The 13,935-nt window shown below is 40.9% G+C and overlaps 1 protein-coding gene across 1 annotated transcript; it reads left to right on the plus strand.

Annotated features, from left to right (window-relative positions):
- The first annotated feature begins 3,565 nt into the window (after positions 1-3,565).
- RPL8 (ribosomal protein L8) lies at positions 3,566-7,103 on the plus strand. The gene is made up of 6 exons (XM_048493949.1): positions 3,566-3,709; positions 4,537-4,680; positions 5,331-5,472; positions 5,587-5,805; positions 6,474-6,589; positions 6,899-7,103. Exons 2-6 carry the CDS (start codon positions 4,543-4,545, stop codon positions 7,055-7,057), a joined length of 774 nt encoding a protein of 257 aa, XP_048349906.1. The 5' UTR covers positions 3,566-3,709; positions 4,537-4,542; the 3' UTR covers positions 7,058-7,103.
- The last annotated feature ends 6,832 nt before the right edge of the window (positions 7,104-13,935 follow it).

Here is a 13,935-nt window from a genome sequence, read left to right on the forward strand (position 1 = left end):
GAGGAGATGGGAGAGGAGGACTGAACTCAACTTCATATATTGAATTAATCAGCCAATTTTTGGCTTCTAGTGAAAATACATACTGAATTGAAGGGAAATATTATATTTCTCCTATTATAAAGTGTTGTACTTAGAGTGAGTGAAAAATGCAATGTCATGCTCCTAGAGACACTCTCACTATTTTCCTTTTTTAAGCCTCAGTTGCAACCTTCGTTAGAATAGATTTAGTTGCTTTCTGTACAGTAGTCTGTTGGAGGGAGCATTAGTTAGACCCTGTCCCTTTAAGAAGCCCTCTATAGGCATAAGCACTATAGCATTCTTATTAGTTAGCAGTTCCTGTTTTACAGTCTGTTTTTGCTCAGGTGTCTGGGGATGGCTAGAGACAGCAATATCTCAGTCGTTTAAGGTATAAAAGATCCATGATATTTTAAGTTATCCAGTTTCAACAGAATTGAAAGGAAACAGAGTCCAAGTAGAGGACACCGGGAGATCTCAGAAGCAGTACAAGCAGCACAGACTTTCTTAGAAGCAGTTAAGGAAAAATTGGTGTCTGCAAGTTCTTCAAACCCTCTCCAATCGTTTCCAGCATTGCAAGTATTCTTTATTTAGTTAGACTTCATGGGAGGAGTTAGAGTCATAAACTTTCAGTACTATTAAAAAAAATTTGAACTGTTGCTTATTTGTCTATGGGCCTTACGCTTTGTTCTGGCCAAGTGCAAGGCACCTGATTTTAGTTTGCTTGGGGAACAGAACATGCAATATCTCCATGCCAGATATCCAGTCGTGAGGGAAAATGTGAGATGAGGTCAACAGAGTAGTGATATGAGTATCTATTACACAGAAATGTATGAAAGTATAGAATAAAATGTTCAACTTTGAAGTTGTAAGAGTCAGATTTGGATTTGAATCTCAAAAGAAATCCATCTAGTAGAGGTTTTTTTGCCATCAAATGTCCTTAGAAGAAAAGTGTGACTATGTTTCCCTTGTTTCCTCTCTTTGAGAAAGAACTGAGCTTGACCTCTCCCATCTAGGTTGCTGTCATATATTTATTTATAATTTATTTATTTATATTTGTATCCTGCCCCATATTAGCACCTCTAGCTGGCTATACTTTTTTTCCACTGAAAGATTAAAATGCGGACAGACAGAAGAAGAAATAATATGCATTAGAAATCAGTTCCGAATGAATATGAGTATTATTCATTTTTAAGAGCTGCCTTTGTCAAAAGCATTATTCTGAGCAAATTTAGACATGGCTTGGTGGGCAGGGGGAGCAGGGACCTCGCCAAGGTGGGAGGCAGCAGCAGCAAGGTTGATTGGTGGGGACAGCAGGACGAGAGGGAGCGCACTTGTGGCTGCTGATGGTTGAATTCATCCACTGCCAGCCACATGCCATGGCAGAGCCAGGCGATGCCCCATGCCCAGTCTCTTAAAGGGGAAGAAAGGATGGCAAAAGGCAAATGGAGGCAGGGAGGGGGAAGCAATACTAGGTAGGCACTAGGATCCAGGTGGAGCATTCTATGACAAAGAAGGTCCATCATGGCAGATGAATATACAACTAACTTTAATCTTTCAGTGGAAAAGAGTATAGTTAACTTGTTATGGCCAGGTACAGGCCATATAATGACTCCTGCAGAATTTGAAGCTTTCCATACTTTTTCCAGCGAATGCAGACAGGAATGTTTGGTGCTCTAGGCTGTAAAGGTGTCCTCCCGCCATGCCCCAGAGAAGCAACTGTTCATCGTCCTCTGCTACTGTTCACCTCTTTTCCCCCACCACAGAAAGATAAGACTAGGAATGGTGGAGAGGCAACACATAGGGCACTGAAGCTGCTGACCACTCTTCTCACCCCTCATGCCAATTCAAGGTAGTGAGGGAAGGTAGGAGCATGTCCTCCTCACACTGAGGCAGTAGAAAGAAGGAATGGCCACCTGTACCTTACTAGGTGATTGCCTAGAGCAGGGGTAGGGAACCTGCGGCTCAAGAGCCGCATGCGGCTCTTCTGCCCTTGCACTGCGGCTCCACGAGCCGAGCTGCTGGCTTCATCCTTGCCTGCCCTGCAGGCATCAGGGCGGGCGCACCAATTGCCCGTGGCCAGCTGGGCAGTGCCGCGGGCTTCCCCTCTCGCCCACCCCGTTCGAGCGGGGCGGGTGCTTTCCCGGCCGCCGGCAAGGCCGAGCCACTGGCCCCATCCCGCGCTTCTCAGAATGAGTGGAGTAAAATGTAAAAAACCCCAATATATACAGTGTTATCTTTATTTTAAATGTCAAAAATTATTTGCGGCTCCAAGTGTTTTCTTTTCCCATGGAAAATGGGTCCAAATGGCTCTTTGAGTGTTAAAGGTTCCCTACCCCTGGCCTAGAGCTGCCTAGTGAACAGGCCTGCCTTCCCTAAATGCAGATGCTGGTCCCATAAGTGTGATTTGAAGAATACTATCAGTAACAAATTTTCTATGCCAGCTGTCCCTTTGACATGTATGTCCTCTGGCTGTTCAGATAGTGTTTCTACGTCATTTTTCTTTAGAGCCCTGAAGATAGTTGTTGCTTTTAAAAAGTAGCAGTTTTGGAAATGACTCAGATGGTTAAAAAGTTTAGCACAAATTAAAAGCTTGCTACCTCCAAACATAGTTGAACAATAAGAAGTATTATTTGAATCCCCTTTGTCTTTCTAAGAGTCACACCACTAATCTCTAATACTAGAAACAGAAGAGTGTGGGGGCTATCCTGAAAATTGAAATGATATTAACAATGAAGTGCTTTATCATGCAATTTAGAAGAAATATTAGCTGGGGTTGAATGGCAGCTAAAATAATGATTGCAACGATGCCTGGTTCAGATCTTCTACTGTTTGATCTGGGAGGCACAGGTTCGACTGCTTACTCTGTCATGTCAGGACACCTGGGGTATATTACTCTCTCTAACCTGTGTAAATTAATAAATAAGCTTCTGCCATCTGCAGTGTGGGTGTGAAAGCAGTCTAATTTTATTTACAAGGTTTCGAGGTGACACACACGAAACACTTCAAGCAGTGTATCGGTATGCCATTACAAAACGTCACGGGTCGAAAATTTGTTTGCCACGCAGCTATTTAAAGGGCAAGATATATGCTGGAAAGAAATGTTGGTAACCGTAGCGAGAAACAAATTCCTGTGCCGATAAAGAAAAGCGACGTTCATGCATAACCGCGGGCGTGGATGTGTTTGTCTGATTGACCGTGTGGGTATGGATGTACCGTGGTGTCAGAAACGATCGATTTAACATCCCACAAGAAGTGCGGGGGTGGGATGGGGGTGTTTGTGGGAGGGGTAACTACAGGACAGGGAGCCGGCAATTTACGGAGATCGCAGCAATCTCTACCATTTATCAAAATCCAGTCTGGCGGTAAGATGTGAAGAACAATGTGTAAGTATTACGCATTCTTTATTTTATAAACGTCACGGGAGGAATAAGAAAGAGGAAGAAGAGGGCCGCCGATTCATTTTGCTCGCTTTCCGGTCAACGGTAGAAGGAACATGGTGTCCTGCACGGAACTGAGAGGGGAGGGGGCTTCCACCGAAAGGCAAGGGCCACCACACAGCACAGGACTTCATTACCCGTCAGGCATGTGATCCGGCCGCGCTTGCGCATATGCACCTGTCCGAGACCCGGAAGCTGTTTGTGGTGCCGCGACTGCTGCCGCTTCCTTCTTTCCGTACCAGGCCCCGGCTGAGGTAAGGCTGCCGAAAGGCCGGGCGAAGCATCCGTTTCCATCGGCGCCTCTGCGGTCTCCGCCGGGCATCTCTGCCTTCTCCTTTCCTTGCCTCGCTCTCCTCCGAAGGTTTTGTGCTTCTGTCGGGGAACGAGTGGCTTCCCGCGGCAGTCCAGCTCCTCCTCGCCCTTTGGAGAAGGCCGCGAGCTCGGATGGGAAAGACTGAACTGGAGAGGAAGGGTGGGGGGGGAGTGGGAGGGACGCTCTTCAGTTATATTTTGTAGTTTGTTGAAGAAGCGGCGCGTGTTTGCGACGTTCATTTCACTTTTCCTTTGGGCATCGTCACTCGTTTTGGAACATTTAATGCACAGGCTACGAGACTCCCGCTTTGGGAGTTTAAAATCGATGATGTCAACTGAACTCATCTATTGTACAGTAAATACGGTAGACCCCAAATGTAGCTTGCCCGGTGCAGATTAACTAGGCTGCTGCTCCTGTGGAATTTGCTTGATTTCCGTTAGCCTGAAGTCCCGCTTCCCATTCTGAAATGTTTTAGTTTTTTCAGTAGTTCGGTGGTATAGAAAGCAGTAGTTTAAACAAGCACATTCATTCGAAAGAAGTGACTTGTGAAGGCCCTCTGAAACCACAGCAGAATAAATTGCTGCAGAACACTCATTGTTTGACCTTTGCTACTTTTAAAAACAAAGATTTTAAGACTTGTTGATAGAAACCACTTGTGTGTTTTCAGTACTTGATTACATTTTTTTCAATACAGGGTACTAATATCAGGATGAACCCCCCCCCCCTAAATTGTAGTGATATAATTTATTAACTTTCCCCCCCTTCCAGTGCACTATGGGTCGTGTAATCCGAGGGCAAAGAAAAGGTGCTGGGTCTGTGTTCAGGGCCCATGTGAAGCACAGGAAGGGTCCAGCAAAGCTGAGAGCTGTTGACTTTGCTGAAAGACATGGCTACATTAAGGGCATTGTAAAGGTAAGTTTTAAGCTGCTGAATGGGGAGTAGCTTCTTACAGGCTGTGGGGCCATCATGAACAACGGTAGTTAACCTTGGGACTTCTGAAAACGTTTATTGAGTGTGGGTCGGGGAAAGGTGGAATAAAATCTTGTCAAGCTGGCCTCTTGATGTATGGATGCAGAGAAAATCCAGGCTTCTTTTTGTTTTTTTCTTAGTAGAGTTTTATCCTAACTTTCCTCCACAGAGATCAGGGCAGCATATGCGGTCATCCCCTTTTGATTTTCTTTATTTAATCCCCAGCCCTAATCAATGCTGGCTCTCAAGTGATGTTTTAAAAATTCAACAAATTGGACAAGATAGGGGAGAAAAATGAAGGGATGAAAACCTAACATGTAAATTAAAAGCAAAGCTTGCAAACAGATTTCAGCTGTAGTTCTGATGCATGCCTCCCTGGTTAGTTTGCAGTCGTTGTTATGTGGATGTTTAATAGAAATTCTTGTACATTTTATGGAGTGATAGTAGTATAGATACAAAGTTGTTTTGACTCAAAAATACTTAAACTTTTAGTAACAGAAAAGTTCAAATACATACTTCTGCTGCCCAGCAGCACTGCCAGTTAAAAACTTGCAGTCAGATTGAGTTCTTAAATTGCTGTTTTATTTCATTAGGATATAATTCATGATCCTGGTCGAGGAGCCCCTCTTGCCAAGATTGTTTTCCGTGATCCATATAGGTTTAAGAAGCGAACAGAATTGTTCATTGCGGCTGAGGGCATTCATACAGGACAGTTTGTTTACTGTGGCAAGAAGGGTGAGTTAAAACAAACATTTATCTGAAATGCAGTGTATTGAAAAAGAGACCATCACAGTGACACCACTGCTTCTGTATAACATGGCTCAATATGTGCTAATACCTTTCTTGTAGCTCAGCTCAACATAGGCAATGTGCTGCCTGTTGGTACTATGCCAGAAGGCACCATTGTCTGCTGTCTTGAAGAGAAACCTGGTGATCGTGGTAAACTAGCTCGTGCATCTGGAAATTATGCCACTGTTATCTCCCACAATCCTGAAACAAAAAAAACCAGAGTGAAATTGCCTTCTGGCTCCAAAAAAGTGATCTCCTCTGCAAACAGAGCAGTTGTTGGTAAGTGTTATCCCAAACCTTCTGTTCAACCTTTCTGATGTTAACTGCAACTCTTCCATGTGAAGTTGAAAATATACTGCCTTGCTAATAAATGTTTAGTGAGCATAACATCCAGACTCTAAAGGCCCTTGTTTGCACAGTTTCTTTGTGCTGGATGTAACTGTTCATGCCTATGTAGTAACAATTAAGTAGCTGCTAGAACAGTTGAGTCATTTTTGTCCCTTACATGATGGAGTGATGTGGAGTGTGGCAGTTGTTGCATTTGTTGTTGGGAATGTTGCTTTACAGAATGTGAATAGAAAAAGTCTTCTAAATTAGCTGCATAGCTGTGCCCTTGCTTACACACATTATCTAACATAGAAGCTGCTTTTGAAGGAAAGAATATTCCAGAACTTCCTACTTATATGTTACACCTAGAATATTTGATGGAATGTTAAGTAGCTGCATGTTTAAAATATTTAAAATGTCTCGTCAGATGGTAGTTTATAGTCCGAAACAGTATGCTAGAAATTCAGTAAGCATTGAGAATGTGTAATCCTTGGCCGAAACCAAGGATGTAATTGTAACTGCAACCAAAAATGTACCCCTAAAATTTTCCACAATAAAAGTAGATGGAAGGTTATTAATTACTTGAGTTACTCTTACTGAACTGTGTTTGAATCCTCCAGGTATTGTTGCTGGCGGTGGACGTATTGACAAACCTATCTTGAAAGCTGGACGAGCTTATCATAAATACAAGGCAAAGAGAAACTGCTGGCCCCGTGTCCGTGGTGTTGCTATGAATGTAAGTAGCTTGAATATTGAATATCTTTTTAAACTGCTTCTGTCATCTGTTTATCTTAGTTTTACTTTCAAAGGTGTGTTAACGTACCCTCAACACTTCAGATATAGAAGTTACGCATGATGAAAAGTACTAGTGATCAATTTATACCAGCATCTTTTGATGTCGTTCATATGATTAATGTTCTCTAGTACCTTTGAAAAGTTCATGAAAGTTATCAGGCCTTTAGCCCATTCAAGGAGCAAGTGCCATCTTTTATAGAGGAATTCATTCTACTCTGCTTTTGACTGGGATTGCTGTTTTCTTCTACAGCCTGTTGAACATCCCTTTGGAGGTGGTAACCATCAACACATTGGTAAGCCTTCAACCATCAGGAGAGATGCTCCAGCTGGTCGTAAAGTTGGTCTCATTGCAGCCCGTCGAACAGGCAGACTGCGAGGAACAAAGACTGTGCAGGAGAAGGAGAACTAAGGCCTTCAGTTCACAATTCATAGAGAAATAAATCTTTTGAGATTGATTAAGTTGTGTCAGACTCTTATAATTTACCAAGACTTAGACAAAGAATTAACATGTTATTTTGCATTAACAAAATAATTGAGTACAGCATGCCATTCAATTGATGCTTTATTTTTGATGTGCACAGTAACTTTTATACTTCCTTTAATGGTGTGGTGGTTACACATTCCCATAAATCAGTACAGCTTAGGGTTTGAAGTATTGTACATCAGTATTCTGTTCACTTCTAACTTGGCATCAGATACAAAGCATGGAATCCTAGACATGCTTTAATTGTAAGTTTCATTATTGGATCTTGTCTTATATGTCTGAACCCAAAGGTTCTGTAATGATTTTAACATGTGTGACTTTAAACTGAGAGCAGAGTTGGAGAAAGGGGAGTGAGGGGGATGAGAGAGTGATATGACTGGTTGATTCTATAGTGCAGGGCAGAGGGCTGTGCTGAACTGGCAGAAAGTGGCAGGGTTTTAGAGTGAGAAGACTTTGTGTCAAAAAACTAGTCAGTTAAAGCTCTGTGTGAGCATGGCAGAATGTATTAGGGCTTCTTTGTGAGAAGTCATAGTCTCCGAGCTCTGTGGGAGAGTTAGAAAGTCAGAGCCTCAATAAACTGCTCAACAAAATACAGAATCTGAGAGACCTATAAGAGAGAAGCTGTTAGAAAGTGTCAGAATTAATTTATGTTGAGCGAAGCCCTAAAAGTATTTGTAGCCTCAGTTTGATTTTATTTTATAAATACTTTGCTTGAAACCTTGAAGTTACCTATCCTATTATTTTAAAAAATCTTCACTTGAAGAAACATTGGAATCCCATCCCATTTCCCTCAGTATCAAATAGACCATCCACTTTGCCTTACTAGCTGGTACACATTACCAAAAGGAGATAAGTTTTTTTTTTAAATTCCTGGTGGCAACTACCATATGGAGAAGAACTAACAAATATTAGTTGGCACTTATATACTTACAAAGAAAAAAGAGTGAACATTGTTTTTGGTGGTTGCAGGAAAATGGTCACCGCAAGGTCTTTTTAAAAGTTATTTTCTGTTAGAGGAGTTTGAACCTCTCTCTGACAAACTCTGCAAAATAGGAAGCTGCAAAGGTAGTTTGATGGGGGGCAGTGTTTATGCTTGATGGAAAAACTATAGTGCTCTCAAGTCAAGCAATTCTGGGTTCTACTCACTCAGTCAATGGGTTTAAAGGTATAATTGCTCATGATTGCAATGTTTAGAATTCTAGGAAACCTGGTCAGTCAGGTATGCCATGATGTCTAGAATTTCCACCAAGATAAGAACAGATGTAAACAGAATTACACCCAGACATGTATGAGATGGCCCAGTAGACATTTTATAACATCCTCTCTCAATCATGAAGCATACATTAGGACTCATGAGAACAAGAGAAGGCTTTCTAGTTTGTACAGTAAATAGTTCACAACTAAGACCTTTGCTCATCTGTCCTCTTGGTTGCTGCCCGGAGTTCTCTAGAGAAAGGCTTGCATGGAAGTATACAAGTCAATTATGTAGTATTTACTAAACACTGCATTGAACAATGTTTGGCTAGATCTGAGACCTTTTAATAGCTAATGCCAACACAATGGAAGTAGCAATTTTGAACCTGCAAGGAAAAAATGCTGCGGCCAGAGTAAATTGTGTTTGCCTTATTCCATGGCTATTTACAGTAATTTTCAAAAAGACCTATATACAAGTGCAATTTAAAAGAGCTATTCAGACATCCCTTACATCCAATGGTGGGATCCAAAAATTTTAATAACAGGTTTCAATGGTGGTGGGATTCAAACAGTGGCGCCGCCGCACACACGCACCTCCAGTCCCTATTGGGCAGGGAGGTTGCTTTAGTAACCCCTTCTCGGCACTCAGAAAAAAATGTGAGAACTGGTTGGATCCCACCTCTGCTTACATCTGAGTCAAATGAAGTTTCATTTTTTGACTTCTCACCTGTCATTGTTCATGCCCTAAAAGTATAAATCTCTAGTCTTTTAAAAAGACAATGGCAAATGTGTAAATCTAGCCTTGAATGGTGGGCAGAGAGAAAACCATTAACAGCATTGGAACAGGACAATGGACTAATAGCGTCCTCTAAATTTCTATGGCAAGTTGAGTTTACCAGGATAGGGGGTAAACAGATTTTCTAATTTTAGAATTTCAGGTAATCCATGCAGCAAGGTACATATGATAACATGTTAACTAGAGCAGAATGCTAGTTTTACCTTTATTCCCACAAATATTCAAGAAAATGAATTATTTCTTGGAGTTAAGCAATAAGCTGGGTTGTGTAGACAACTCTTAACAAAGTATTAGCAAATATACTAAAATACCACAGCCCTTTTTATTGGAAAAAATAATCTCAAATTTTACGCTGAAGCAGGATATATATACAGTGGAACTTCAAGGCTGAAATTCCTCAGTGCACTTAGGAGTAAAAATAACAAGTTACAAACACTCAAGTATATATAAAGATAAAAAACGGAATCAATTTACAGTGAAGAATCCCCACTGATACTGGACTGGGACCAGACTAAGAAGGACTTCTGCCCACACAACCCAGTTTCCCTGCTTTCGCTGTCCTAAAGCAGGCCTAACAAAACGCTACCCCAGTGGTTCTCAACCTTCCTAATGCCGCAACCCTTTAATACAGTTCCTCATGTTGTGGTGACCCCCAACCCTAACATTTATCCATTTTACTGATGGAGAACACTGATGCAGAGAGTCTTAGGCGGACCCCTGTGAAAGGGTCATTCGACCCCCAAAGGGGTCCCGACCCCTAGGTTGAGAACCCAAAGGCACCTGGTGGGTCACTGCGAGTAGCAGAATGCTGGACTAGATGGACTCTGGTCTGATCCAGCAGGCTAGTTCTTATGTTCTTAACCGCTGCCCTACCCCCAAAGTATTGTTCCTGGAAGAGTGGGAATGCCCAGGAATAGCATCTTAGCAGCAGAGAGGTAGGAAAAGAGTATTCTGCAGGCACAAGTCCTTGCACCCATACAAATGTTAATGCATTTCCAAACCATTTTAATTGAACTGGCCCCTAGAAAAATATTTCCTTTACAAAATTAAGATCACTGCATATACTAAAAATGCATAATTTTGGTTGGGATTCTTTCTATAGATGCCACTTTCTGTCAGCACAAGCAGCCTACTGGTGAGATGTACCTCCTTGCACCAGAGGAAAGTGCTTCAAGGTCATATGAAATTAATTTCTGTTCATTCTTTGCTCTGTTAAATGTGTAACAAATTCAAAAACCTAATTCAAATGTTTGAATTCAAGCAAAAATTCAAACTGTATTTTGGAAATTTATTGTTGACACGCAATCTTAATACACTTCAGACACAAGACAAAGAAACATCTGTCCTAAAATGAAATTGGAAATGCAAAATGTTATGCAAATGATTTATACCAGTTTCAGTTTAGGCGTTCATTATTCAAAATGGTGGCAATAAAAAGGACAGAATTATCTGAGTAATACCTTGGAGAAACAATTAAGTTAAAATTAGTATTAAAAAAGGAGTATTTACAAATGTTTTCTTCCCGAAAAACTATACAAGGTTGTTAAGTTAGTATGATGCACGAACAAAATATTTCAAGAGAAATGTACAAGTACTCTTTTTCTCCTGTACATAACAATCTTGTTGGTTATAGCCAGTCAATCTGGATGGCAAAAACATGGACTGAAAACTTTTCAAGAATTTGTACCTCATTTATGTATGTAAAAGATTCTGACGTAGACTATTAAGAGATTCATGAAAAGTTGGTGAAAACTTAGAACAATTGTTTTATAAATATTAGCAGCAGTAGGCCAAACAGCTCCAAGATACAGGTTAAATCTTCCCATCAGCTCTTTCCCAAGACACAAGAACTTGCTTTATAATTACATTTGGTTCAAAATATAAGGGGAAATGCAATTTATATATCAGTCTTATCAACAGGTGAATAGAAACATGGTTTCCAGTTATAATCTTCAGTAAAATATTTTTACTCTTGTTTATCTATAATCTTGGCTTTTCTTCTACAGTATGCAGTGTTAAATCCAGCTATAATCAGTGCTCAAGAAATACTACTCACAAAATATGTTCTGGTCCATTTCATAAGTATGTATAAGAAATGTGGTATAATGTTATCCTAGCAATGCAAAATCTAGAATGCCTTATGTACACAAAAAATAATGTGAGAAACAAGTCCTATACACCAAAACTCATAGGAAAAATCAAGTGTAACCAGTATATGACATTTGTTCACCCAATATGACACTGCTGCCTTCTTCAATGATCATGGAAATTGGAACAATAAAACAGGTGTCGCAACTGGAGCTCCTCAATCCAAAATGGCTCTTATAGATAATGATTGGCCGGAACTGCCAATTTTAGGAGTGAACGCTTTAGAGAAAATGCCACCTGTGGCTCCAGAGCTTGTCATTGTTGGGACAGAAATCTGCATCTCCGTCCATCTCAAAAGGGCCTTTGGAGAAAAGTAATTGCTGAGAAGTGTTCTAAATTGTAACAGGTTACTTTCAAAACATTTTTTCCAGTCAAACCCCAAGGTTATAAACGAGAAGCTAATTTGAGTTTCAAAAACAGCAACAAAATGATGCGTTTGAGGTTGGACCATGAGTCAAAGGCCTTGCGTACATAGCAGACAGCAGATTATTTAACACCTCCCCCCCCCTCAAAAAAAGTCCAGGACAGCAGTAGTTATATGGAGAGCTGCTTAAGTAGTAAATAATGAAACATAGGCTTAGAAGCAAGCCAATTTGACCCAACTAGCATTACATTCTATAACATTTTAAAATGCTTATAGAAAACTGGAAAATAAGGTAGTATTGAAGGGGAGAGGGATGGGGTAAGAGAATAAGTTTGACAATTACATGTAGGTCAAGGCTGGCTCACACACCTTGTTCTGAAGTTACACAACCAAGAAAAATTTTTTATATACGAACATTTATACACCAACAATCAGTGTTGTCTATCTTGAGACAGGCTTCTATAAACTGATTGACTTTCTATATTGGATAATCCGGTATATTGCCAGATGCAGTATCTATAACAGTGATGGTGAACCTATGGCACGGGTGCCAGAGGTGGCACTCAGAGCCCTCTCTGTGGGCACACACAGAGTTCATCATGTCGGGGGAAATCGCCCCCCCCCCCCACACACATCTAGGCTGGCCTGGGCTGCTGGGCTTGATTATTAGCATTAAACTTAAGACCTAGTTTTGGGGAAGCAGTATAGGTAACTCTGTTAAGCGCTGTTAAACCCCACTGATTTTCATGCAAAGAACTAAAGTGTGATCCTTTACCTGGGAGTAAGCTCAGTTGCTGGCAATATGGCTTGCCTCTGAGTAAACCCTCTTAGGGTTGTGATTCACCTGTTGGAAGAGTTGCAAGGCTGCTTCAAAGCAATGCCAACAACTACCACCAAGCTTACTCCCAAGTAACGCACACCTCGAAGCCAACCGTTTTTTCTAAACTAAAACCTCAGTATTCAGTTTAAATTGCCGTGTTGGCACTTTGCGATCAATAAGTGGGTTTTGAGTTGCAGTTTGGTCTCTTGGTCTCAAAAAGGTTCGCCATCACTGACCTATAATGACAGAACCATCATTTCCAGCCAAAGAGACCACAGAACTTGCTGCTTGCTATTGCATTTGACAGATCTTATGATTGTTAGAAATTAATTTCCAGGGATGTACAGAACTGTTCCCCATGTAGAGCAAAATGCACGTGTGAAATAGCTACTAATTAGAAGCCAAGTTTTGGAAATGGACCGCAAGTTTTATGGAGGTGATAAATATCACATACTAGTTTTATCAGTATTGCTGCGGAATGCATGCACAAGAACACGACATTGCCAAAGGTAGTTGCTCTGAGATTTAAACCTCATTGTCACTACAGAGCAAGTCACAATTTACCTATTATTTTGCATTATTGTTCATTAAGCATCTAAGCATCCTGCAATGCACCTTACTGATGATTGGAACCATCTAATTTCAGTGAAATTTATTAACTGGAAAGATCTTCAGAGGCCAGGAGAAGGGAAGTGCCCCAAACAACTTCAGGTGACCTGGTACTTATCTTCTAATGACACTGTGTTATAGGATTAAGGAAAGAAAGTCCAGCTGCTGTTGTAATCAGCAAGTAAACCCTGATTAATTTACTCTTCCACTGACAGCAGTAATCAAGCCGACTGCTTAGGAAAACAAAAACTGGAGAGGGAGCAGTGTTTGCACAAGTGTTTATTCATAATGGCAGATTTTCCTTTCTGCAACAATGTTCATGCTGCATGCATTTTTCCAAGGACAGCAATTTCTTCAGACATTCCAGTCAAGTTCCACTAACCCCTACTTCCATGCAAATCTGAAACAGGTGGTGCTTTAACTATAGCAATTCAATACAATTAAATGCCTTCCTGTCTTTTAGGGGTGTTCCAATGAACAAAAGGGACTTGGAAGCAAAAAGAGCATTTTCCTTCTGGCCACAGACAGATAACCGACGGGAGGGTAGTGCACACATGCACTTGCAGCACGATCTATTGATGCCTGATGATGTACCGCTAACTGATCTGTCTCAGCTAATGCATCTGACCTATGATAGCACACTCTCACACACCAGTCATTATTCGATGGGGCATTATGAAGTAAAACATGTAAACATGAACCAACCATGAACTACTTCTGTATTCCTTCATAGGGGAACAAAGTGCTTGCATTTTTCTGAAACTGGTTTTCCTTAACTGCTATGAGAATTGCCCAACATGTTATCATTTTTTAAAGAATATAAAGCACATTAGAACATGAAAAATAATCATTTAAACATGAAACAATCATTT

This window comes from Sphaerodactylus townsendi, linkage group LG04 (assembly GCF_021028975.2).
Source record: "Sphaerodactylus townsendi isolate TG3544 linkage group LG04, MPM_Stown_v2.3, whole genome shotgun sequence".
NCBI classification, from domain to species: Eukaryota; Metazoa; Chordata; class Lepidosauria; order Squamata; family Sphaerodactylidae; genus Sphaerodactylus; species Sphaerodactylus townsendi.